General features: G+C 40.0%; 1 protein-coding gene across 3 annotated transcripts; it reads left to right on the top strand.

Moving 5' to 3' along the window:
• The first annotated feature begins 329 nt into the window (after positions 1-329).
• Positions 330-26,468, top strand: LOC132883506 (signaling lymphocytic activation molecule-like). Of its 3 annotated transcripts, XM_060917215.1 has the most exons (7): positions 332-519; positions 9,751-10,086; positions 18,723-19,013; positions 19,947-19,988; positions 24,870-24,986; positions 25,071-25,141; positions 25,294-26,468. In XM_060917215.1, the coding sequence occupies exons 1-7, from the start codon at positions 444-446 to the stop codon at positions 25,369-25,371; spliced, it is 1,011 nt and encodes a 336-aa protein (XP_060773198.1). In that variant the 5' UTR covers positions 332-443; the 3' UTR covers positions 25,372-26,468. The 3 variants fall into 3 exon arrangements, 2 of the variants coding, with proteins under 2 accessions (XP_060773198.1, XP_060773199.1); XR_009654339.1 differs by lacking the exon at positions 25,294-26,468 and having other exon boundaries at positions 330-519; positions 19,947-20,056; positions 25,071-25,127; XM_060917216.1 differs by lacking the exon at positions 19,947-19,988 and having other exon boundaries at positions 333-519.
• The last annotated feature ends 1,390 nt before the right edge of the window (positions 26,469-27,858 follow it).

The following is a 27,858-nucleotide window of genomic DNA, read 5'->3' as shown; positions in this document are numbered from 1 at the left end:
GGCGTATGTGGAGTGGTAGACTGTTCCAGAGAGTGGGGGCAGCTACACAAAAGGCTGTCCCCTATGGTCCGCAGCCTGGTACGGGGGATGGAGAGCTGGTCCTTGGTAGAGGACCGCAGGGACCTAGACTGGGAGTGGGGTTGGAGAAGGTCAGAGAGGTACTGTGGGGCAAGTGCATGGAGGGATTTGTAGGTGAGGAGCAGAATTTTGTATGAGATACATGATTTGACTGGGAGCCATGGTTCTGCATATATGCTTTAAATTGATGAATTATTTCTTCAGTTACAATGTTTAAGACCATTTTGACCTTTTTGGCCTTCCATAACACACCCATCAGCTCCCCCTCCCCCAACACATGCCGACTCTCTTCCAGCACTGAATTCTTCACAAACTGAAGTGAAGGACAGACAGCAGGAAAAATGGTGGACTGAAAAACCCAAATTATGGCTGAAAATGAAATTGTGGTGAATATTTTCCCAGGAAAAACTATTCTCTGGACTCTTCTTTTCCTGTTTTGCTGTAAGTCTCAGTCTTTTCTTCACAACAGTAGGAACTCTCTGTAAATAAACAGTCTGAGGAAGTAAGTTAGTCATGAAGAAGGTGAAAATGGATATTTAATAACCCTAGCACCCCTTAGCTCTGTAACAGAAGCTTGATTCTAAGATTCATATCCTTGGTGTGTTGAATATATTTTCTTGAACTTGAGCAAGGCACCAAACTCCTCACTGCTCCTCAGGGTAAGCTGTAAGTCTCTCTGGATAGGAACATCTGCTAAAGGTCTAATGTACTGGAACTGCATGTGAACTGTGATACTCCAGTGATGGTGTGGAATCATTCCACTGAAAAACAGCTTTCATGCTATTTTACAGGACTGCAGTGTGCTTTTTTTTCTGTTAGGAAAGAGGACAAAATGATTTTTTCTCCCTTGTCACTGGGCTGATTCTCTCCAAAACTCTCCACAGCTTAATATACCCTAAATTAATCTCTTACAATCTATTGCACATTTAGCTTGTATTTATTTCCATGGTAACCTGAATGCAGTTTACCTTTAAAAATGATTTTAGGAACACAATTACCTTCAGGAATACTGCTGTACCTTAACTAATCATTTAAAGTTACATAATAAAGGTACAATAGCCTCACCCTACATTAGATTCTCAGAATATTTACAATAAAATTTGAATGAAGAAAAATTATGACTGAATAAACTCCTTTTTAAAATTTCTGAATCATAAACAATGCAAAGCAATTTACATTTTCGTGTGTCTAAAACAAAAGTCAAAATTTGCTACAGAGGATTAATGTGGTAAATAGAATGTATTGCAGTTTCACAATATCTTTAAATTAATTTAGAAACTCTAAGAGAATTGGCTGAATAAGCCATTGATATATAATATAACCCCATGCTATCCAGTCCTTGGAAAAAAAAAAAAATCTCCCAGCCTTACTTGCCCAGTTGGCAAGCAGCACCCAAAACATACTTGCCCAGAGCTTTATTTTATTTTGGAGAGGACCGAATGCAGTTGATTTGTAAATTTTTTGTAATATTTATTTATTTTTTATACAGGCGAGATATTTTTTATCTCGCCTCACAGCAAGAAGGTCCGGGTTCGAGCCCCGTGGCCAGCGAGGGCCTTTCTGTGCGGAGTTTGCATGTTCTCCCCATGTCCGCGTGGGTTTCCTCCGGGTGCTCCGGTTTCCCCCACAGTCCAAAGACATGCAGGTTAGGTTAACTGGTGACTCTAAATTGACCGTAGGTGTGAATGTGAGTGTGAATGGTTGTCTGTGTCTATGTGTCAGCCCTGTGATGACCTGGTGACTTGTCCAGGGTGTACCCCGCCTTTCGCCCGTAGTCAGCTGGGATAGGCTCCAGCTTGCCTGCGACCCTGTAGAACAGGATAAAGCGGCTACAGATAATGAGATGAGATTTTTTTATACAGTACCAGTCAAAAGTTTGGAAACACCTTCAAATTTGATGTTTTTTCTTTATTTTAATTAACTAAAATCAAATCAAGTTTATTTGTATAGCACTTTTAACAATAAACATTGTCGCAAAGCAGCTTTACAGAATTTGAGCGACTTAAAACATGAGCTAATTTTATCCCTAATCTATTCTCAATGAGCAAGCCTGTGGTGATGGTGGCAAGGAAAAACTCCCTCAGATGACATGAGGAAGAAACCTCGAGAGGAACCAGACTCAGAAGGGAACCCATCCTCATTTGGGCCCTCATTTGGGCAACAACAGACAGCCTGACTATAATATTAACAGTTTTAACAGGTATATCCCTCAACTGTCCTCATGGGGCCGTCCTTCACAGGAGCTGTGCGATAAAACTCCAACCAGACACAGGGCACCAGGATGGATCAAGCAGGTCCGAGGGGCAGAAGAGGCCAAAAAGACACTTCGTGTCTTAAAGTAATGACTGACTTATTTCTCTTTACTTTTTTGAGTGGTTCTTGACATAATATGGATTACTACAGTTGTCGAACAGGGCTATTTACTGTATTTTTATTATTTACTCTTTACTGGTTGATGGTGTCAAATGCATTAAGAAGGCAAGAAATTCCATTTTTGACAGACACACCTGTTAATTGAGAAGCATTCCAGGTGACGACCTCATGAAGCTGGTTCAGATAATGCCAAGAGTGTGCAAAGCTGTTCTCAAGGTAAATAGTGACGACTTTGAAGAATCTAAAAGATGAAACATGTTTTTTTAACACTTTTTTTGTTTACCATAAAATTCCATATGTTATTTCATAGTTTTGATGAGTTCATTATTGTTCTACAATGTAGGAAAAAAAATTAAAAACATCGAATTTGAAGGTGTTTCCAAACTTTTGACTGGTACTGTAGGTGAAGCAGCACAATTATGAATCCACAAAACCATAACACCAATATATGCAGACACATTCAGAAAGAAAGAAGTTCTCGTAGCAGAGGAATTAATAATTTAGGGTATATTAAGCTGTGGAGAGTTTTGAATGAGTATTATTATAATAATAATAATAATAATAATAATAATAATAGTAGTAGTACTGGAGCTTTGTTTCTGTTATCAAAGGAACTCAGTCCTGTGCAAAATGTCACCATGGAACCAGAGTGTAGAAATGAACCTACAGTTCGAGAGAGTTCTACACAAACACACTGAACTTTACAACAGCTGCACACACGTGAAATGGAAATAAATCGACTCGGGCAGGAAAAACTATTTTGGAAAAAATTGTTATTGTCTGTTACACACTGATCAACCTGTGTGACTCAGCTGTGCCTTTGAATCGAGAATTAATGAAAAGGGAACTGAACATTAACTGTTTATTGAAATTATTATTACAAGGGTGATTATAGTTACTATATGACTACAGCTACAACTGGAATGTGCTGACCCTGTTAGTGTTTGTAATTATTGTACCATCCACTATTAGATAAAATTAAAATAAAATCCTACAATATTGTTTGAAACTCTAGAGCAAGACATTTTGTTATTTTACAAATAACACTTCAGATATTGTTTTAACAATAATAAGCATCACTGTATAAATTACAGAGTGCAGATAGCTGTGTAACTACATGCCATTGGGGTTGATGAGACATGGAGGGGTGGGGATACCATCGAGCCCACAGTTTAGGTCCGAGCCCTTTGAGAGTAAATGCTTTGGCTTTTGCAACAATCTGTTCCCAAAAGCTGATGTTGGGAAAAAGTCTTTACACAAAGAAGGTTTTCTTGCTTCTGTAGTTTTTTTTTTTTTTTTAAACTGTTCTTCTGTGTCGGGACTTTTCGGGAAAAAGAAGGTATATTCCAACATGTAGCTAATGCTCATGCTAGGCCACAAATCTGCACCGTCACTCCAGTTGTTTTGAGGAATTTTGTACGGCTCATAACCGCTAATAAACTCTAATTTCCGTGTATATCTATCCTGCGCTTCTTTCTGACTAAGATTGTCCAAGTAATCCGGCAGTAGAGCCTTTTTAGCTGTAGTTTTCTTCGGACAACAGCAACAGACGCCGGACATCGCCGCTTGGCTTCAGTATGTGAACTGCCAATCAGCACGTCCCGTATGTGTTTACGATTTTTATGCCACGATTTACAACCAATGGGAGACACCCTTTGTCAGCTGTTCATCAATCACAGACTCCCGTGCCACAATGGCTGTATGTTGATCAATATTTAGAAAATAAAAATATCATTATGAAGTATATGAAACCATCAAAAGCAATAAAAAAAGCGTTATATATACACAGTACCAGTCAAAGTTTGGAAACACCTTCAAATTCGATGTTTTTTAAATTTTTTTTCCTACATTGTAGAACAATACTGAACTCATCAATACTATGAAATAACATATGGAATTTTATGGTAAACAAAAGTGTAAAACATGTTTCATCTTTTAGATTCTTCAAAGTCGTCACTATTTACCTTGAGAACAGCTTTGCACACTCTTGGCATTATCTGAACCAGCTTCATGAGGTCGTCGCCTGGAATGCTTCTCAATTAACAGGTGTGTCTGTCAAAAATGGAATTTCTTGCCTTCTTAATGCATTTGACACCATCAACCAGTAAAGAGTAAATAATAAAAATACAGTAAATAGCCCTGTTCGACAACTGTAGTAATCCATATTATGTCAAGAATCACTCAACTAAGTAAAGAGAAATAACAGTCAGTCATTACTTTAAGACATGAAGTGTCTTTTAGTTAATTAAAATAAAGATAAAACATCGAATTTGAAGGTGTTTCCAAACTTTTGACTGGTACTGTATAACACACACACACACACACACACACACACACACACACACACACAAGGGTACTGTAAGTCAAAAAGTTAAGACAAATTGAAAAAAAAAATCTTTATTTCTAAAAATAACAAACCTATTTCTCTACATATCCTCCATTTAAGTCTAAACACTTCTGCAAGCGGTGTTTCCATCAGAGAATTCCTTCTTTGTAGAATTCTGGGGGATGTCTTTCACACCTTTTTTGAAATTATAACATCTGTCTTCGAACTTTTTGACTTAGCCTCGTATATACTGGTTAGAGGTAAGGAACGTTATTCAGTGATATCGTTTATTAACGTGATACAAAACTTCCAAATTTGAGACCTGCCTGTTTCAACCGCGCTGCTGGCACACGATGTCCTTGACCCTCGTCACCCTTGGCCAATAATTATGTCATTATGTGGACCCCTCTGAGCCTCTTTTCCAGTACACTCGAACGTGCATACTTCAACAAATTACAATCAAAACCAAGGAAATTTGAATGGTTTCCTCAAAATATTTTTTGTACTTTTATATATTGTCGTGTTGATGAATAAAACTTTTTATTGCATTTCCTGTGAAACGAGACGAGCTACTTTAGACTGGTTCCCTGCTCGCTTAGCGCAGAGTGAACATACAGTCAGTCAATGTCTCTGACGCTCGGTAGGATTAATTTTATACGGGAACCAGTCCAGGAAAACAAAATTTTCGATAGACACAAGTGAACTTTGTTTTGAGGAACAGTCAGCTGTCACGATGCGTGATTCAGTTTGCTGAATATTATTTATTATTATTATTATTATTATTATTAAGTTAATAATAAATAACAAATAATAATTCAACATGTTCTTCCTCTCAGTATTTTTATTGCAAACTCCAGTGCTCGTTTGCTTCCAGTGAATTTTCAGTCAAAATTAATTCAGTTCAGTCTGAAGGAAAGGAGTGAAAATGCAGACTAAGTAGCGTTCTGAGGAAGCTAAAGATCAGGCAAGAGAATTTCATAACTTAGGAATAAAGGTGTAAAATTATATCTAAAAGGTTGGGCATCCCAGTCAGATCAGTGTTGAGGAAGTGGAAGCTGCATCACACCACACAAGCACGAACTAGACAAGGCTTTCCCTCAAAACAGAGAGGAGTGAGAGAAGCCACAGTCAGTGCGTTTACATGCACATAGAGAGAATCGAATTTCTGCCGTTGCTCGACTGAAATCGAAGTTCAAAATGCCATGTATACACCTTAATTCAGCTGAAATTGAACCGAACTTGATTTCTTGGAATCGAGCTACACGACCTAGATTATGCGATTTCTGACGAGCTACTTAGTGCATGTAAACCCTATCGAGCTAGTAGTCGAGCTACTTACTACCCCTTCCAGAAGTGACGAGTGACGAGACCACAAGCGGGAAACACAACAGCCTCGGTCGGCATGACAACGGCATGAATCTTTTCTTTTTGTGGCATTGTTTGCACTGTTAAAATTTAGCTCACTTACTGTATCACCAAATACATCTGTACAGCTGTTGCATAGCTGTGAATTGTGTACATAAACAAGTCATTGTATTTGTGTGTGTGTATATATGTGTGTATGTCCAACATCTGAAGAATGTCAATAAAAACAATTGAACTTTGTGTGTTTATTAAGACATAAGTTAAATTGTAAGCAAAAAATGGACTTTAGAAAAATATACAATTGTGCAAAATAAGTTGTCTTACAAAACAGTGGTCTGCGCCGGACAGTTTGTAGCCATACAGTCTGTTAGAGCAAGCCTAACAGCTTGAACACGGAACTGCCAGTGTTGCCAGATTTTAAGTGCATTTTGGCAGATTTGAACATGTTTTGGGCTGGAAAATGTCAGCAGTATCTGGCAACACTATAGCTCTTCTTCATGACGACAACCGGAAGTGTACCAACACGATGGGGCATGTAGCGCCACCTGTGGCTCGGGTGCACAAGGCACCTCACACAATAGCTCGATTTCACAGTTGCATGTAGGATTGGATTTCTCTGGCACCCCTGCTGGGACCCTTTGCTCAATTACCGACAGTAGCTCGATTTGGATGCGCATGTAAACGTACTGAGTGAGGCCAACAGTCACCCTGAAGGAGTTACAGAGTCCAGTGGCTAAGAGTGGAGTGAAGGTGCACCACACAACCATTTCAGGAGCTCTGTGTAACTGAGGACTTTATGGGACGCGTGGCTACAAAGAAATCATTGCACAAGATCAACCCAGTGAAAGTGTGGTTCTTTTTTTTTTTTGGTGTGATGAGACCAAGATCTAGATACTGTATTTCATAGCGCGACACAATCCCTACAGCGAAGTCTGGTGGTGGCAGCATCATGCTCAAGGGACACTTTTGATCTACTGAACCTGAGCTTCTTTTCAAAATTGAAGAAAGAATGGCTATTTAAAGAGAACAGTCTGCTTAAAAACAAACAAAATAAAACAACAAAAAAAAACCCACCTAAAAGCTTAGATTAAACTTTTTCCAGCAGGACAACAGTCCCAAACACAAGACCAAAGCAATGCAGGAGTGGTTCAAAACAAAAAGATGAATTTTCTCCAGTGGCAAAGTCAACGTCCAGATCTGAATCAGTGAGAATCTCTGGGGTGGGTTTCCCGAAAGCCTCTTAAGGCCAAGAGTGTCTTTAATTACCTCCTGAGATCCATCTCAAAGCTAACGTGGTTTTCCCGAACAACATTGTATCCCAAGTAGTCCTTTAGGTGGGGTTTACATTAGACCATATCAGCGGATCATCAGATTAACGTTTTTAAAACGATTCGCGTGCACACAGCAACGCCAATACATGGATACGCTCGGCTCCGCAGGCATCCTGCGCTCCAAATCACTCCGCCCTGAACAGCGAGTGCCCTCTGGAGGGTGCGCACTCCGACCCTGCGCAGCTCACAGAGCGCGCGAGTGAAGCGCACGAGCAGTAATTCGGGACTGAGCCGCTGTGTGTGTGATCTCAGCGCATATCGGGTATGCGCGTCACTTACCACTTGCAAGTGGAAGGATGGCAAGCCTAAAGACAATCATAACTACACAATGGGCAGTATTTGTATCAGTATTTGCAGTATTTTCATACTTTTATACTCTTTTTAATGAAAGGTGATACAAGGCGGAAGTCCGCGCCGTTTTTCAGCAGTCGCGTCACATGACCAACGCCAGCGAATCAGGAAGGTGGATGTCACAGTGACGTTGTCCAATGACGACGCTCAGCACAGCGTATCCGCGTATTCTCAATGTTTACACAGCACCGGACCAGACACGATCTAGATTGAATACGTGGACCCTGGCGGATTCCCTTTTCCCGGCGTTTCCAGGCGTTTTAATGTAAACGGACAGTGCATCTGCAAAGAAAACGAGACAGATACGGTCTAATGTAAACTTGGCCTTAGTTTGCTCTGAATTTACGAGAGACCCGGACCACTCTTTCAAAACAAAGAGCGACACAATCACAGCCAAATACACAGAATTCGCAGGCACTTCCGAGGGAATCTCCGTCAACAGGGGAGACTGGTGTTGAATCTGCTGCCAGTGTTAAATTACTCTTCTTGTACATTTAATATTTAACTCAGTGTACTTGTAAATAAATATCTGCAAAACATGATGAATATATTTTGATATGTTATGGAATTACGTATGGATATCGTAATGTCACACTGATATCACCACATTTTCATCAAATTTAACTCCATTAGGTGAGTGATTCTCTCATTTAGTGTCATAAATGAGAAATTTCTGAACCTCTAAAATTCTGTGTGTGCACGAGAGTGAGTGTGTTAGGCTTTGATTATGCCTCACGAATATCTGGGAAATTCTGCCTCCAATAGTTACTGAAGCATGCGAAACATATACTTATATATGGAGGTCAATTGAACCTCCTTAGGGACTCATAGATCAAAACCTCTCTCTCTCTCTCTCTCTCTGCGCCTGCACACATAAGGGAGAACATTACCGACTTGACATTGTGGATAACAGTTGAAATAATCATGACTGCCTGATTGGGGTGGTGGTTAACAGTGAAATGAGCAAGCACGGGGAACATTTACTTAATTATTTACCTTATTATTTGCTCATTCTTTCTTGCAAATTTTTGTTCATTTAATTAAGAATGAACTTGGAATAAAAAAAATTGCCCAAACATAAAATAGTTTCAATTATTAATTACCACATTATATATGTAATGCTTAAAATATGTTAAGATGTTGTATCAGCATTAAACACTAATTGTTTTTTGGTTAAAAATGAACGCCATGTGACCTCATCAACTGGATTTAGCAACTACTAACGTCTATATCAAGTACTCGCACTGTAAAGACGCTCTCGGTAATGTTGCTCTCAAGACTCCTTCTTACGAGTGAGTTCGGGAAAACCATGTACAGAGACAACGTTTGTTGCTTAAGAGAGTCTCTCAGCTCTCTCTTTAGCCCTAAAGGGCAACGTTATCGGGAAACACAGCCCTGACCTGCAGTGGTAGGAAATTCACTGACCCCAGCACACTTACAGCTGTTACTGCAGCAAAGGGGTGTTCGACCACATACTAATCTGAAGGGGGTGAATACTTGTGCAAGCAGCATTTTTCACTTTTTAATTTTGTTAAAGATCTATTGACAAATAATTTTTACTTTGAAATGTACTTAAAGAACGTACGGGTTTGCAATAAACATACTGGCTGGAGCAGTGTGTGTGTGTGTGTGTGTGTGTGTTTATAATCCAGACAAATCCCATGACATTTAAGGGGGTTGAATACTTTTGCAAAGTACTGTATGTAGTTTAGCTGTATTGTAACATATCGAGTAATAGATCTACTGCTGCAATATATTATAATATATTTGCAGAATAGATCAGATTTCCAGCAGTGTAATATTGTCACATTTCTGAGTTAAAAACAGCATCATCTGAAATTACAAATCTGAACCACAGTAAAGTTTTAATGGACTGTATGTGATCATATCTGGGAGTGTAATGCTGACTCTGAATCTGTGATGCAGGTTTACTGTGTGCAGCTGGAGACGAGACGGTCACACTGCAGGAAGTGGAAGGAACCACTATAACTCTCCATACTGGGATAACTGGAATTCAGAGTGATGCTCAGATTCAGTGGTTTTATGGACCTGAGAAAGCAGAGGAAAAGATACTGATCAGTCAAGTGTTTAAAGGAGAAACCGTTACAGAAATCAGTGAGAGATTTAAAGAGCGACTGCAGCTGGACAGAATCAGTGGAGCTTTAACCATCAGGAACATCAGCAGAAACCTTTCTGGAGTTTATTTATTACACGTCATCACTGATCGTCTCTCATCCAGGACTTTCAGTGTCAGTGTTTATGGTGAGTAAAAGAGTTTCATGTCTCCTTCCTGTCCATGTTCAGACTCCTCACTTCATCAACATGAAATCACAACTAAGGGTGTATTCAGACCAGGATAGTTCGATAGTTCACTTGCTTTGGTCCGAACCAAATGTTTTTATTTTTTCATTTTGGTGTGGTTCGCTTTCACACTGTACATTTTAGTAAGCGGACCAAAATCTGTCAACAAAGCCACGCGCCCTGAGGTCGTTCAGCTATTGGTCAGAGACGACACGCGCACAAAGCGTTAAGTTCAAAAGTAGTCATGGAGGCTTTCCGTGCTGTTATTCTTTTTAATGTCAAAGCTATATGTTTTTTCCAGTTTTTACTGTTTTCACAATTGTGCGATTACTATGCTGTTGTACAAATAATTTATCAACGACGACTTCAAAGGGCAAGGTGGCTACGGAGGATAGCGCTGATGAGTGCACATCATGTTGTGACAGTTCTGGCTCTTCACGCAAGACGGAGGAGGTATGTGTCAGGATATTCGCCTTATCCATCGTAATAGATGAATTTCTTTTTTGCGTCGCTAGTACCGCCACTTTTTGAAAGAATGTCCCTGATTTTAATGTAGGTCTGACGGAGTTTCTTCACTTTTAACCGACATTGTTCTGGGGAGCGCGTGAACCCCTTCTTCTTCATTTTCTCACTGAATACAGCAAACACGTCGGCATTTTTGTGTGTTCTCTCCAAAAGCTCAGATATGTGGACATCTGCCCATATATCCACAAGGGTGCGCGTTTCTTCCTCGGCCCACGTTTGCCCCCTACTCATTTTTTGTACTCTGTAGTCTAGCCTACCACTGGTCTGAATGACTGAACGACTGTTGTAAGGTTCCCTTGACAACCGAAACAGTGTTTGCACTTTGCGGTGGAGTGTCAAGACTCTGTTTCCCATAATGCTCGACAAACGATGGAAGCTCCCGAGGTACAAAAAAGCAAAACTGTCGGATTAGGTCCGGTCTGCTTTCACACCTCCAAAAGGTCCGCACCAGGGTTCCTTTGGTCCGGACCGAGTCTGACCTTGCAGCTCGGTCTCGGTCCGCTTGTTTGGTCCGGACCAGAGTTCGGTGGTTTGTATTCAGACCAACCCAAAAGGTCCGGACCAAGGGAAATTTGGTTTGTTTGGTCCGGACCAAACAACGTAGGTGTGAATGCGCCCTTAGTCTCGTCACACTGCATCAGGAACATTATTTACACATGGATCTGCCACGAATTTTTTATTTATTTTTTTAAATACACTGACAGATGCAGTTTGTGAGGACAAACATTCATCATGGGCAAACGTTGAATCATCATTTGTGCCAAATCTGGAAAACCTGGAAACTTATTGACTAGTGGTCAAATAATGAAAAACACCTGGGAAAAGAGAGCAGAGATAAAACAGTCTGAAACTATCCACTGAGTCTATCGAAATTATCTTCAGTCATTGTTTTAAACATAACCACTCACTGCTCACAGTGACAAACTGCATGGTTTTGTTTTAATTTCAAGAGAGAAAAAGAGGTTGTTGAGGGAACGTGTAATGTATCGTCAGAGCCAGAATGCAAGCGCTTAAACTCCGTTACCCCATTTCCACTCACACAGAAAACCGTAACTTTCCCGTTATTATGCTGGAATGGTGTCGTGTGAGAATGGGAACAAAACGGCAAAGTCGAAAGTAGGGATGGCGAAAACTAAAAAAAATCTTGACCGACCACCGAGCCTCATTAGCTAGTTAAAGTCGGTTAACCTATGAGTTTAAAATTCTAGAATTGGAATTATTAATAATGCAAACGGCGCGCCTTTTGGCAGATGCCGCCCTCTCCACGGCTGAATCGCGCAGATCCGACCTTCCTTTCCCAAGGGGTGGCATTGGAGCGTCCGACCACAACTTCATCAAAGCAAATTCTGCATATAAGCAAATGCCGCCACAGTCCACGAAACACAGGAAGTACAAGCACGAGAAGAAAACAGCAAATCGGAAAGCCGCACACGCCCGCGCCGAAGCCGCGCAAAATTTAATGTACAGTTTAATAAACTGATTGCTCAGCTTCCGCGCAAACGCGCGCAGCCCCCCGATCCACTGCCCTCCTCCCACACCCCCCACGCCTCATGGACTGCAACGGCACCCGCCTATTTAGTAATTTTAATACAGAATCCACCTTGAAATTACAATCAGACACTCCAACGCCCCCCCCCAAAAAAAAACGGAACTGTGCGATTAAAAAAAAAAAAGTCGGCATCTGTGCCTTTAGTTTGTGTGGAGAGATATGATCTGCAGTAACATGCAATGTTGGCTACAGACCGAAACATACTTTCAGAATGCACTGGCCAAGGCAGGACTAAACTCCATGTGCCTTCTAATAATAATTTTAAAAAAAAACAGAATAGTAATTTGTAAGCTAAAAAGCCTGTGTCTACACTTTTCTTTCACCGAGCGGCAGCTGGGCGGGACATGACTGAATGGGTGTTTCTGATTTGTCAGCTGTCTTTATCTGGGGCGGGACATGACTGAATGGGTGTTTCTGATTTGTCAGCTGTCTTTATCTGGGGCGGGACATGACTGAATGGGTGTTTCTGATTTGTCAGCTGTCTTTAACTGGGGCGGGAGGGCGGGACATTGACTGAATGGGTGTTTCTGATTTGTCAGCTGTCTTTATCTGGGGCGGGACATGACTGAATGGGTGTTTCTGATTTGTCAGCTGTCTTTAACTGGGGCGGGACATGACCGAATGGGTGTTTCTGATTTGTCAGCTGTCTTTAACTGGGGCGGGAGGGCGGGACATGACTGAATGGGTGTTTCTGATTTGCCGGCTGTCTTTAACTGGGGCGGGAGGGCGGGACATGACTGAATGGGTGTTTCTGATTTGTCAGCTGTCGTCCTTACACCGTATGGCATGGCCCAAGTGTTTACAACATGGAATTCCAGGTTCTCCGCTCCAAAATCGGCAGCTTCAAAACGATTGATTTTTTTTTTTTAACCGACAACCAAAAAAAATTAACCAGTTGACGTTGATTCGGTCAACCACCGGTCAAACGGTCATCGGTTAACATCCCTAGTCGAAAGGTTAATCTCCCCTCTGGGTAGAGCCCTGCACTCCCGCGGGAGTCCCGCGGGACCCGCCGCAAAGCAGTGCGGCGCGGGACAAATTTTGAAAGCTCATTGCAGGCGCGGGCGGGACCGGAAGTGCGCATATGCGCGCGCGGGCGGGAGTGCACATATGCGGCGCGGGCGGGAGCGGTGATAAGCTGCAGTCCCGCTAACTAAAAACGTGTTTGAAATAAAATTTATAAATTATTAATTTATGTCTATCATATATAATTTGTGCTGGATATTTTATATGGCATTAATAAAAACATTTTAAGATGCCTAAATTTGCAGAGAGAGTCAGATTGCCAGATTGAGTGAGGAATGGCATCTTAAATTTGCCATTGATCACCCTAACGGGAAATCCTTTGATCACTCTAATGACTCGCCGTTCACACCCAGCCTCCAGTGACCCACACTAACATGATGCCTCAATGACACCTTAGATGAGCTGGTCATCAGAATTCTGATTCTGATCCAGGAGAGGATAAATAACTCGTTCGTTTCTCAATTCTTTTCCTCTTCCGTGTTTGAGATCTCCGATCATGGCAGAAGAGCAGAGCTCCTTTACTGAATCTCACAGTGCTTCAAAAGTAAGTGCTGGTTTAAAAAGAGGTACATTTACCGTTAAAAAGTCAAGAGTCCTGAAATCGGACATTTGGAAGTCGTTCTCACTCGTGTACGACGCGGATGGAAATCAGCTGCCCTTTGCTTGCTGTGATAAGTGCCAAAAGGTTCTGACATACAACGGCCATAAATCAGGTACATCAGACCTGTCATCGCATCTGCGTGTGCGCAACGCCTAGACGCACTGCTGTCACCAAGTCACCTTGTCCCAAATGGAATTGACATGCTGTATAAAGTAGCAACTTTCCTTACTCCAAAGCTGCGTCATCATAGGATGATCAATGCAAATGAAAGACAATACGTGACGGAAGCTGTGAAAGAGATGACCGAGGAGTTGGGGTTTGATGTCCAAACTGATGAAAGCGCGGAGCCACCTCCACCTAAAAAGGTCACTTTTCATGAGTTTGAGGAATGGGAGGATGTCAGTGCTACGGGTGCTGAATCGAAGTCTGTAAACTCCGAGATTGATGATTATCTGAAAGTGAAACTCATTGGATCCGAATCACACCAATCTAAAGAGATCCTGCTGTGGTGGAAAAATCACTGCTATGACTTTCCCACACTTGCCAAACTGGCACGGCATGTACTGGCCATTCCAGGTTCCAGCGCACCATCCGAGCGCGCGTTCAGCATATGTGGTCGCATACTGGAGGAAAGGCGCAGTATGTTGAAGCCCTCAACAGTGAACAATTTGCTGTTTCTCCATAGCTGTTCAAAGAACCCGATATCCTAAGCAATAGGCTTAGTTGTTTCGTTTACCTGCGTTTGATTTTCTCGTTTTTCTTATTCAAACAAGGTCAGCTATGTTATATTGAGTTTAACACTTGCACGGAGGCTCAAGCCCAAATAGTTTTAGAAATGTGCAACCATAGCCCTATAATGTCTACAGTAGCCTATACTGTCGATTTTTTGTTGTTGTAGGCTAGGACTGTGTTTTTGTTATAACATTTATGTATGCTATGCTTATAGGGTATTCTATAGGATATTCTAGTTAGAAATGCTTAACAAATGTAAACTGGGTTAGCCTAATGTTTTGTATGGCTGAACAATAAATAAACCAAATTTCCACTTGGAATTACGTGCTCGCCTGTCTTTTATTATTATTATTATTATTATTATTATTATTATTATTATTATTAGTGCTATAAAAAATGTCGCGTTATTATCGCGTTAACTTGACTCAATTTTAACGGCGATAATTTTTTTTTATCGCGAGATTAACGCTCTGTGACATGATGTAGGTTTTTCATAAGCTTTTGAAACTAATAGAGATGGGATTTATGGCTCTTTGATGGGATCCGCATCTTTGTGATCCGTTCTTTGAGCTGTTCAAAAGACTGGCTCATTTGGCTCTTTTTAAATATTTATTCAGTTTTAAGAAGACAGCGTCTGTAAACTCAATGCTATCCCAGAAATCCTTCCTGTAATATGCAAATCTGGCCGCCTCTGATTGGACAGCGCGACGCATCAACAGGCAGAAAAAGTGTAAAAGTACGAAATGTGTTAAGTGAGCTGAAACAGTAAAGATCAGATTCAATGCAATATTTATCAACGAACAGCTTAAAGTTAATATAATAGTGTATCGTACTTTATATTATAATCAAGCATGTCAAGCCTACCGTCACTGTGTAACCTGTCTCTCTGATTAAAGTTGTAGACTAACTCAAGCAGTAAATCACTTCACTGAGTGAAGTGGAAGAAGAGTGAAGTTCACTCCTCTTGCTAGCTCTGCTTTGCAATAAAAAAAAAAAAAAACACCATTGGTACAAAGCAAGCCCATTCACTTTTTTATGCTGATCAGAGAATTACAATGGTTTCTCATGTGATAAAAATGTGCGATTCGCGATTAAATATTTTAATCGCTTGACAGCACTAATTATTATTATTATTATTAGAGACACTACATGCTGAATTCAGAAACAAGGTAAATAATAACAAATGTGAACGTGAGCTGTAGATATTTATGCTCAAATCTACTCAAAGTAGGGGGCGGGGCATCATCACGCTGTGTCAAGACAAGAACTTTCCTGAGAAATGACTCGAACGTCTGCATCATGCGGGATTTGCGGGCGGGAGCGGGACAAAATATGGCAGGCGCGGGCGGGAGCGGGACTGAAAATCATAATTCTTTGCAGGCGCGGGCGGGAGCGTGACTGAAAAATCCGACCCGCGCAGACCTCTACCTCTGGGGACCTCGTAAAATTTAGAGAAATCTTTTGTTACAGCTCTAGCGGGAATCGGAACCATCAGATTTACATGTGACGGTGGTGACGTTGCTGTTGGAGATGTAAATGATGTCGTGATATTGTGACGGCACTCAGACTGCCTCACTGTAAACCAACCGGCAGCGACTCAAAACAACCAGCAAACATCGGCAGATACAACAGGAGTGGCGTATCCACGGGGGATACGTTCCAAGATCTAAAACAGGAAACGGAAACTGTGGATAGGAGAGAATCATTGTTGTGTGTACATACCTATAATAAAGTTTTTTATGAACTGCACTCAATATCACATCAACTATAGTAACTAATATAACAAAAATTATGAAAATCTATTGTAATAAAGGTTATGTGAATTTTTCTCTCTTTCTTGATTCTGACATTTCTGCTTAATTTTCCCCAAAGCGTTTTAGCGTATCGGGCCCGATACGCTTGCTCTGCCTGCCGATACGCTTAGTTCCTTTAGTTAAAATCCGATACGCTTAGATTTATACCGATACGTTAAAATTTCCTACCCACAAGTGACTAGATACATAGGAGAGCAAATAACAGATCCATTTACATACTGATTGATATTTGTGTTAAACAAGCGCTCTTTTTCCCAATGTTTGTGTTGATTCTGTCAAAGTAATATGTCTGCGTAGTATGATGTAAACAAAGTAATCTGTTGGCTACGTCAAGATCACGCGTTCAAACCGTCCAATAAAAATATCGAAAGAAAACGTCAAACATCCCGGAAGTTTCTGATTCATTATAAGCGATCTCATTGGCTGCCGATCATTATTATTATTATTATTATCATTATTATTCCAAATTATGCTACATTTGACACTTAACACAATCTTTTCATGAATGTTTTTATAAATACATAATCTTTCTGCAAACTTAAATGTATGAATTAAGTTTTCTTTTCCTTTAAATATGTTTTAATCCTAATCTAGTCCATTTAATGAAATGCCAAAATTTAAACTTTATAATATGCAGTTGCCTTACTTTTCTTTTCAGTGTATTAGTTATACATATATTACGGTAATTGCATCAGAAACATTCTAAATCATTAGTTATAGTAATACAGCAACTTATTTTAAGGTGGCAGTTCTTAGGTTCAGATCCCTTTGTGATCAACAGGAGGTCATGATGATCGATTCTCTTCATTGGATTGCATAAGATGGAGCAAAATCACTGTTCATATTTTCATGCACATTTTTGTTACAACACTACTTGATCATAGATAATTAGTGCAAGGGATCCCCGTAGATTTTCAAATCGATCGTATGCCTCAGTAATCTATAACAAAACAGTTTAACTTGCATGTTGAACTTTAAGGTGAAATTTCAAATGTGTATACATTAATACTATTTAAGTCAGAAATAATTGAAGCACTGTTAAAATCTATCCTATAATCATGTATCTAAAACCTCTCAGAGACCCTGAAAATGTACCTCAGAGCATCTATTTTCACAAAATTTTCCGGGGGGGCATGCCCCCGGACCCCCCTAGTTTCGCTTCATGCCGTTGGCGCTCAATTGTCTGTTTTATCATGCCAGAATTTAGGGCTTTAATTTTTTTCTGGGTAAAACACTGATTATATATATTTTATCAGGGTTGGATGGATGCAAGGGCAAAAAACTTTTTATTTACACAGGATAGTCAAAGTAACAACAAACACCGGGCATAAAACACAACAGTATAAGTGAGGAACACGATGAGCAGCGGGATAGAAAATAAAAACAAACAAGACAGACTAACAGAAGGCGGCGTTTAAATAAAGGGAGTAATGAGTGAAAGTGAAAGCAGGTGTTCCTGGTTATGTGGGAACTGGAGTTCGAGGGCTCAGGCTTGTATGATTGAGTGAGTCAGCAGATACGGCAGCCCCAGTGTATCAGCAAAAATATTATAAATCGACTTTGCTTGAACAAAACAAATGTTCAGAAACAGGAAGAGACTCAGAGACATGATGCAACTCGACTTGTGCCGTGTTTTTAATTAGCCAGTGTTTCAGTTTTGGCTTTTCACAACAATGAACTGGCCGCTTTGTCAGTGATTCATCATATCTGGTCTCTAATGGTTTGTGCCAAAGTCCTTCCATAGCATTCTGTTAAATACAGTCAGGTGGGAATCCCTGATATCCATTACGGAAGACTGAGTGGGAATGAAAATTTATCATCTATTCCGTGTTGTTTTCACCCATACAGTAATGGATTTTGTATGTGAAAGGAGATAGCGTGCCCTTATGAAGGGCATTCCAGTATTTTCAGTCAGAAGTGAAAGAACGGGTTCATAAACACGCAGGCAAACTAATCACAGGGAAATCCATATTCCAAAACAATAACACATGCCAGGGTCAGAAAACTGGAATAAGGGGAAGTGGGATAAAGCTAGAACAAGGCTCAGAATTGCATGAGGAGGAAGAGAAACAACAGGGTATAAATAACTTATAACTAATTAAAGTAAGACACAGAACAGGTGAACACATTAGAGGAACAAACCAATGAGATGTCAGAGCCGGAGACCAAAACAAACGACATGGAAAATGTAAGAAGATAAAGCAGCACATGCAGCGCTGTGTGACGGACTGAAGGAGGAGTTTATGACCGAATGACTGTCTACAGCTGTTTCATGGATGTTCGACATTAACAGTAACTCACACCACCCTGTCACTCAGTGTTTTACTGTAAATCTGTTTCTGTTTCTCAGCTCCAGTATCAGCTCCAGTAATAAATCAAAGAGGAAACCGAAGCTTGTCTTCTACAGAGCCGTGTTTCCTCCTGTGCTCTGTGGAGAATGGAGAAGATGTGAAGTTATCCTGGTACAGAGAGAATGAGAGAATCAACATCACCAATAACACAGATCTCAGTGTTCCCCTCAATCTCACACTTCAGATACAACACCCAGAGAATAACAGGAACTCTTATATCTGTGTGTCTGCAAACCCTGTCAGCAATAAAACAACTTCTCTCAACATCGCACAGCTCTGTTATAACTCAGGTACGTCAGAGTCTCGAAACCATCATCACTCTGAACAGAACAGAATCATGAATATTCATGTAGGACTGAGACAGAGGTGACTGAAGATTAAGATGTAAAATAAATTCATTAGTGATGGCCTGTGAGTCTGGTTGGTGAAAAATTCACTAGTTTAAACGTTTCAGTGTGAAAGTCTCAGTGAGCTTTGCTCTGTGAACACATTCAGTGGAGTTAATAACATCGTAAAAAACACACGCGATGGAATATTAATCAAGTGCAGCATCATGTTACAGGTTGCTCATGGAGCTGAGGCAAGAATCAAAATATCATGGGATGAGTTCGAGTCTTATGTAGGGCTGAGTGATCTGATCTAATCCCATTATTGTGATCAGTTATACCACAGTACATTTTTCTGAGACACTGTGAGTTTTATGATCCTCAAACTAAAGATATTATGGCACTGAAATGGTGTGATACATATCACGATACCAGAGGCTCCAACTTGGGAAATTGCAAAGAGGGAGATTCTCTGGGCTCACGCTAGCCGCTCGCACGTCCGCAAATTGCGAAGTTTTATTCCAATTTGCGAAAAGAAAATCATCTGTATTCGCATTTTATGCGAAAGTCATTTAAAGTTTAAGCAAAATCCATCAAACAGTTGCGATTTCTCAAGATGAACAGTACCTTTCGTGTCTATCTTCGATGTTTTGATTTATAACCAATGCCCCTGAGTTTCGAAGATTCTTATTGGTTGACCGCAAATTACGTCTTCCAATAGCGGTGCACAGACTTATAAACATAGACGCCACCTTCTGCGTAGAATCATACGTCATCCTCGCCGCCATATTGGATGGGGCAAAGTGGAGATTCTTCAACCGTCTCTGGTATAGCGTCTAGACAGTAGCCGAGAATAAAGATGCCTCATTCATGTGCTGCGTTTAACTGTACCAACAGGTTTACCGTCCAAACGAGATCACATGGGATTACCTTTCACAGGTGAGACTGGAAAAATACTTTTCAATACTGTTCCTTCTGTCTTCAGTTTCCCAGCTCATCTCCACCGGGTAGGTGTATAGTTATAAGCAGTGAGAATTAGATAATACAGTGCCACACTATGATGAACGTTTTTGAACGCATGATGAATGTTTTTAACCTTTCTGAATGTGAAGCAATCAGTGATTTATTTTGTTTTGGTATGACGTTAGGACCTGGCCGAACTCAGTTTGGCGGTCATTCAGAATATTGACGGGTATTTCGCACACTATTTATAACCATCACATTAAAAGTTATATATGTTGTTTTGATGCCTGTTTGTTTCCCGAATATATACGTGTGTGTCTTAATGGGTGAATAAAAGGCATCGAGTTAAATATTGTAGAAAGGGGCTTTATGAAGTTCAGTCAATTTACTTGCATTGGTTTACGGGGAAGATTTGCCACATCCTATACGGCGGACACTCTGACGTATCCCAGCAACAAGGCCACCAGCTCAATGCGGCGTCTATGTAGCAGCGGACCTTACATATAAAATGATCAATTTCCGAGTTGCGCTGATAATGTCGGCAATTGTCGCTCATTAGTGAACAAGATTATAGCGAGGTTTGTTTAAAATAAATTATCCGACTTTACGTATGACAAACTTATCTAAAAAGTGAGATAACATATTAGAATGTTCTGTTAGCTTTCTCAGTTAGGGATAAAAACACGATATAACCATTCTAAAGACGTATTTTCTACATAATATCAACCCTGACAGAACTTTGGAAGAACTCACAGATGAACCAGGATATATCGACCAAGTGTACCTTGTTTTCAGAGCCTATCCCAGCTGACTACGGGCGAAAGGCGGGGTACACCCTGGACAAGTCGCCAGGTCGTCACAGGGCTGACACATAGACACAGACAACCATTCACACTCACATTCACACCTACGGCCAATTTAGAGCCACCAGTTAACCTAACCTGCATGTCTTTGGACTGTGGGGGAAACCGGAGCACCCGGAGGAAACCCATGCGGACACGGGGAGAACATGCAAACTCCGCACAGAAAGGTCCTAGCCGGCCACGGGGCTCGAACCCGGACCTTCTTGCTGTGAGGCGACAGCGCTAACCACTACACCACCGTGCCACCATGTTAGATATAATTATAATGAAAAATATGGACTCCGTAAACCAGATTAAGCAGGTTAAATTAAACACACAATTTCATTACATATATACAGTTGATGAAATGATCAAAATAAGAGGATTCAAGAATAAATAAGCATGCTATGAACATAAATCAAGAACATGGAAAGACAAAGGCAGGAAACAAGCTTGCAAACACTATTGAAACACCAACAAACTACAATAACAATTCATTTTTCAATATTACAGTCCCCTCCAAAAGTATTGGAACGGCAAGGTCAATTCCTTTGTGTTTTTTTTTTGTACACTGAAGACATTTGGGTTTCAGATCAAAATATGAATATGAGACAAAAGTTCAGAATTCCAGCTTTTATTTCATGGTATTTACATCTAAATGTGTTAAACAACTCAGGACAAAGCACCTTTTCTTTGAACCCACCCACTTTTCAAGTGAGCAAAAGTATTGGAACAGACATTATTAAATTAACTTAAAGTGAATAACATTTAATATTTGGTGGCATAACCCTTACTTGCAATAACTGCATTGAGCCTGCGACCCATTGACTTCACCAGGCTGTTGCATTCTTCATTTGAAATGCTGTTCCAGGCCTTTACTGCAGCCTCTTTCAGTTGTTTGTTTCTGGGGGTTTCTCCCTTCAGTCTCCTCTTCAGGAGGTAAAATGCATGCTCTATTGGGTTAAGGTCCGGTGATTGACTTGGCCAGTCCAAGACCTTCCACTTTTTCCCCCTGATGAAGTCCTTTGTTGTGTTGGCAGTGTGTTTTGGGTCATTGTCTTGTTGCATGATGAAGCTTCTCCCAATTAGTTTGGATGCATTTTTCTGTAAATTGCCAGACAAAATGATTTTGTAGACTTCAGAATTCATTCTGCTGCTACCATCATGAGTTACATCATCAATAAAGACTAGTGAGCCCGTTCCAGAAGCAGCCATGCAAGCCCAAGCCATGACATTACCTCCACCATGCTTCACAGATGAGCTTGTATGTTTTGGATCATAAGCAGATCCTTTCTTTCTCCATACTTTGGCCTTTCCATCACTTTGGTAGAGGTTAATCTTGGTCTTATCAGTCCATAAAACTTTGTCCCAAAACTTTTGTGGCTGATCTCTGTACTTCTTTGCAAAATCCAATCTAGCCTTCTGATTCTTTTTGCTGATGAGTGGTTTGCATCTTGTGGTATGCCTCTATATTTCTTCTCTCGAAGTCTTCTTCGAACAGTGGATTGAGATACCTTCACCCCTGCCCTGTGGAGTTTGGCAGTGATGTCACTGACTGTTGTCTTTGGGTGTTTCTTCACAGCTCTCACAATGTTTCTGTCATCAACTGCTGTTGTTACCCTTGGCCGACCTGTTCGATGTTTGTTGTTCAGTACACCAGTAGTTTCTTTCTTTTTCAGTACATTCCAAATTGTTGTACTAGCTATGCCCAATGTTTGTGCAATAGCTCTGATCGATTTTCCCTCTTCTCTCAGCTTCAAAATGGTTTGCTTTTCTCCCATTGACAGCTCTCTGGTCTTCATGTTCTTAGCAGCAAATACAGTTTTCACAGGTGAAACCCAAAAACAAGAACTATTTAAAGTTTCAGCAATCAATCTAAAAGGCAACACCTGAGCAACTAGAAACACCTATCAGTCACATGTTCCAATACTTCTGCTCACTTGAAAAGTGGGTGGGTTCAAAGAAAAGGTGCTCTGTCCTGAGTTGTTTAACACATCTAGATGTAAATACCATGAAATAAAAGCTGGAATTCTGAACTTTTGTCTCATATTCATCTTTTGATCTGAAACCCAAATGTCTTCAGTGTACAAAAAAAACAAAACAAAGGAATTGACCTTGCCGTTCCAATACTTTTGGAGGGGACTGTATGTCAGTGCAAGAAATATTTAGGAGTATAACATATCTTGCTAAAAAAATTACTTTGCTAAAAAGAAAATTGTTCTTTTAGCATTTCTTGCTAAGCGAAATTGCAAATTGCTAAAGAAAAATTTGAGTCTTTAGCACTTTTCGCTAAAACAATTTGGGTCCTAGAGTGAGCACAGATTCTCCCTCTCTGCGAGTAGCTCGGAGGGAGACAAGTTTGAGCGCTGTCGGTGCGAAGGCGAGTTTCATATATATTTGATTGATTGATTCAATAATGACTATTATTTTAATGTTCTTCTAATAATATTCTTTTTCTAAGTCTAAGTTGGTAAAAGTCAGACAAAAAAAGTCAAACAAGTTGGTTAGAATCTAACATCTGGTCTGGTGATCTAACCCTGTCAGATGTAGGGTCGTCTTGCTGCCGGCCAAAATAGTCCGCCATTCGTCCCTGGCGACCGTCACGACGGGCGATCCCAACTTTATCTTGGTGATTTTCTGATATTTTTTCTTCGTAGTTTGGCTTTCGCCATTTCCACCAACGGAACTTCATTTCATTATCTCATTCAAGAGAACAAAGAGTTAAAGACGAGCAGGCGATAAATGCAGACGCAAAAAAAAAAAAACAAAATGGTTGAGTGTCGTGGATTTTCTCGTTCTCTTGCACGCATCATTAATAGCGCCATCTGTATGCTTTATCGGTAACTGCTAAGACATTGGATGGGCTCAAGTGTGTACCCCGCGGCGTCCCGAATTCCGCTCCATTCATATGCACGCTTGATCTGCGCACGCATGCCTCTGGCATTCACTCCAATCCCCCCCGTTACTCCAATTGGTGTACCGACCGGGGAATCGGCTTATACCGTGGGGTACACACTTGAGTCCATCCATACAATATCAGACACATGAAAAGCGGAGAGTCAGCTATTAATTTTCATAAACATAAACGTATCAAGTTCAGGGCCATAGCCAGCATTTTAAAATCACAGAGGTCCGTGATGCGCAAAGTGCGCTCCGAAAAATGTTTGACACATTTAAATGAGAGGGGTGAATTACACGTCACACAAGAGATCTATTCCTGAAATTACTTTTAATGGTGTTTGAACTGAATATCATCAGTTTTGAAAAAAAAAATCATGTATGTGGCAAGAGGAAGCATAATTTAAGCTTGTTTAATGGTTTGATCTGGCCCAAGCAATGAGGACAAAAGATACCCTAACCATGTAGCCTATGGAACTAAGATACATTAACAATCTGGCATCCGTTACACCTACACAAAAAAAAAAATTCTGGGAAAAAAAATCAGTATACACCACCATGTTTGAATAAAGAGTAGGGGTAACAGCTTCATGAAAGTGCGCTGATGGTTACCATGAAAAAACATGTCTACTGCACTGCGTTCCTCTCCCGAGTTGCGCGCTCATTCGTTTTTGTGTTCTTGGTCTCAGAGCCGCACGCACGAAACAGACACAGAAGACAGAATCAACGTTTAACATAATTAACAATGCACTTTTTACGGAGACGTTTTAATGTTGTTCTTTATTTTTTCATCCAGTTGAATATTTAGCGTACAAATTTATTTTCAGCTCTTAAAAATGACCGAGGTCCGGACCTCGGGGGCCTCATAGCTGGCTATGGCCATAATAAAATTATATATATTTTTTTAACTAATCATGTGTAGTAAGGGCGGGCGGGAGATTTTTATGTTGTCAGCGGGAGGTCGGGAGGATTTTCTAAATGTTCCCTAAAGTGGGAGATCTGCGATACCTGAATACATGATGTGACGTTTTTGTCATATCGCCCAGCCATATCGTCTTATGTCTGTGTCATATTGAGAAAATAATTTATATAATTGCATCTCTCATTCTCTTCACAGAACAAACTGATCGTTCCCGTTCACTGCTTCCTGCCCTGATATCTGTTGGACTTCTGGGGTTATTAATCATAATATTAGCATTTGTGTGGATTTTGCTGAAAAATAAAAAGCAAAAAGGTAAGTAACGCATCTTTCTGTTCATGTGTTTAGTTTTTACATTTGATGTGTTTCATACAATTTAAATCACATTTGTGTCTTTAGTGTCTGAAACTGAGGAACTGACTTACGCTGATGTGAAAATTTCAGCTCACAGTGCAGGGAGAGTTAAAAAGGTAAATATCTAAATAAAACTTCTGAAATTGATCATGATGTGGAATACTTTAGAGGATTTGGTTTAAAAATAAAAATAGTCATATTAGTTCCACAGGAGTGATGACGTCTCACCCTGATTCCGATACTGAAATATACTTTTGTGTCTCTACAGGAAGAAAACTCGAGAATAACGCCTGTTGAAGCAGAGCCTGACTCAGTGGTGTATTCACATGTGAAGCGATCCATATAATTCATCACATCACAATATCCTTTTAATTATTTTAACGAGTTGTGCTGAGAAATCCTGTAGGGTTGGGGCATGTCTTCAGGCATCAGTGTTTAATATTAGTGTAATATTTGCATGCTGTCATTATATAATCATGACCAGCTAAAAACCAAGTGTCAGAAAGGCAAGCTCATCAGAAAATGTTTCAGGGTATTTACTGGAACACATCAGGGTTTTTAAATGAATCATCAGCTTCAGTTTCCCAGCTGCCTTTCAGTGTTTAAGCTTCTCGGGTTACAGCCGTATTGTCCAGATCAGATCAGATACAGAGCTCTGTGTTAGAGGAACCCAGAATTCTCATCAGCTCCATCTCCTCACACTGATATGTTTGTCTCTGTCCACACGTGATATTTTATAGTGATTTTAGTTTGTGGTTTCATTCATTGATCACAGACAGAAACCTGAGCTCAGGATTGAACCAGGCGTCAAAGCTACCTGCTGTACCACTGTCCTGCTCTCTCTACTGGATCTTACCTGTACATTTACAGAGTGAATGCACACTGGTGTCTGTTTTAATGCAATAAAAATATGAGACAGTTTAATGCTCTGACCAGCAAAACCAGTAGAACAGGAATACTGAACACACTGCACAGCATAACACCAGACTGTTAAAGCTCCTGACAGAGAGACGGATCCAGAAGATAGTGTTACAGATATTAGTGGTGTTTATTTGCTCATCAGTTTAACACATGTACTGTTAGTTCCTGAAAAACCTGATGGTCTGATCGTCTTCCTGGATCACTGATTGTTCTGGCTTTATGTTTGTAGCTCAAACAAACAACTTTTATAACCGGAAGAGACTGAAGCTGCAGAGAGCTTGTATTATCAGTCAGAGAGAATGCAGTGTTTGCAGTTTCTACTGCAATATAAATAGAAACATGTAAATTCCTGCTTTTGTGATTTTTTTTTCCCCCTTTATGGCCTTTTAAAAGGTTTTGCTTCTGCCCAGTTTGGGATTGAATCATTAAATTAAACATCCAGTTAGAAACCTGATGATGCTAAAGCAGTCAGGCTGTAAAGTTCTTCTCAGTAAATGACAATAAGTCCATTATTGCTTCTTTCACACACAGCAGGCGTGATCAGGCCCGAGGCTTGCTCATTTTAGCCCACAGAGATCTTTCCTTCTCTGTTTTTAATGGGCGTTGATCTTGAGTTAAATTACAAGTGACGTCATTACGCAACATGTCAACAATCTCAGTAAATAAGAACATAACACTGCCCCCTGCTGTTCATTTGCAGTACTGTGCAAAAGATGTAAACATTTCCTTATTTATAGACACCAATATTCTTAGCTGTTTGTTTGATGTTTTTGGTATTAATTGTGAGTAAAAAGAGAACCACCACATTTCCAAAGTTTCATTTGTCAAAAAACAAATGTTAGAGAAAACAATGAAATGTGTAAGTGGCCAGTAATGGAGCACATTGCAGATAAACCCATAATGGAGGCTGTTCTGGTTTTGGAAACAGCAGCAGAGTGAGAACCACCGTGTCCAGAAGAACTGTGTGAGGTTCTCCAAGATGCAGGAAAAAAATAAAATAAAAACTTCACAGCTGATTTTTGTATAAAACTACAACAGTGAACCTGAGGCTTAAATAGTGATTTAGTTCAGTTGTGTTTAGTGTAAATGAGTTAATTTATTGGTCCATATGTCAAACCTTTTCATTAATTTTGAGGATTTTTGCACAGAACTGTACAAACTATTATTGTAGTATTTCAGTGAAAACTGCCAAAATTAGAAACCACAAGACTGATCATTTCAAACATGGAGTCCATGTTAGTGTCATCTGGAGAAGTGTTTCTTTCATATAAATTATTTTTTTAAAAACAAACTATAAGCCAATAATCATCCAGAGCTTTTAATATTATTTAGTTTACTTTTGACTATTAACTAAAAAGGAGAAGCACAAATAATCATTTAAAAAAAGATATTGTAATATTTACTAGTTTGATGTTCCCATCACAGTCATGTGTTTCCCCCAGTGTATAATTATCTGTAAATTGACATTGTTTGAAACACAAAATAATCTCAGTAAATAATAAACAATTCAGCCAGTAAAAGCAGACTTTGGCTCCATAAAACTCAGGCTCTCTGTCCTGTCTCTCTGTCTCACACTAACTATCATCATCCACAGTGTCTTTACAAATCATGGAGGAATTTTACACTAAACACAGTGTTTACATTATTACTGAAGCCAAAATTATTTTCCCTTGTTATCTATATTGATAAAACTGTAATGTAACATCATGTTAAAACTCAACCTCCACTTTAGCTTTATAATATTGATTATAATCAGGTATTACACATTTATATTAATATCAGTATTTTCCATTTCATCCCTGTGCACTTAAATAAAGCATTAAACATTTTACAGAAGGTGAATAATGTGATTTGCTCTGAGAAGAGAAAGTTGATAAACAGTTTCTCCTACCGTAAAGATCTCAGTAACTCC

The sequence above is a fragment of the Neoarius graeffei genome, chromosome 3 (assembly GCF_027579695.1).
Source record: "Neoarius graeffei isolate fNeoGra1 chromosome 3, fNeoGra1.pri, whole genome shotgun sequence".
NCBI classification, from domain to species: domain Eukaryota; kingdom Metazoa; phylum Chordata; class Actinopteri; order Siluriformes; family Ariidae; genus Neoarius; species Neoarius graeffei.
The sequence above is the reverse complement of the archived record's forward strand: the minus strand, read 5'-3'. Positions and strand labels throughout refer to the sequence as shown.

Bases quoted from the DNA above. Each gene is read 5' to 3' on its own strand.
- LOC132883506 (XM_060917215.1), top strand. From the start codon at position 444: ATGGCTGAAAATGAAATTGTGGTGAATATTTTCCCAGGAAAAACTATT. The intron at 19,989-24,869 runs GTGAGACTGGAA...TTCTCTTCACAG, and splicing joins CATGGGATTACCTTTCACAG to AACAAACTGATCGTTCCCGT. The intron at 25,142-25,293 runs GTAAATATCTAA...GTGTCTCTACAG, and splicing joins GTGCAGGGAGAGTTAAAAAG to GAAGAAAACTCGAGAATAAC.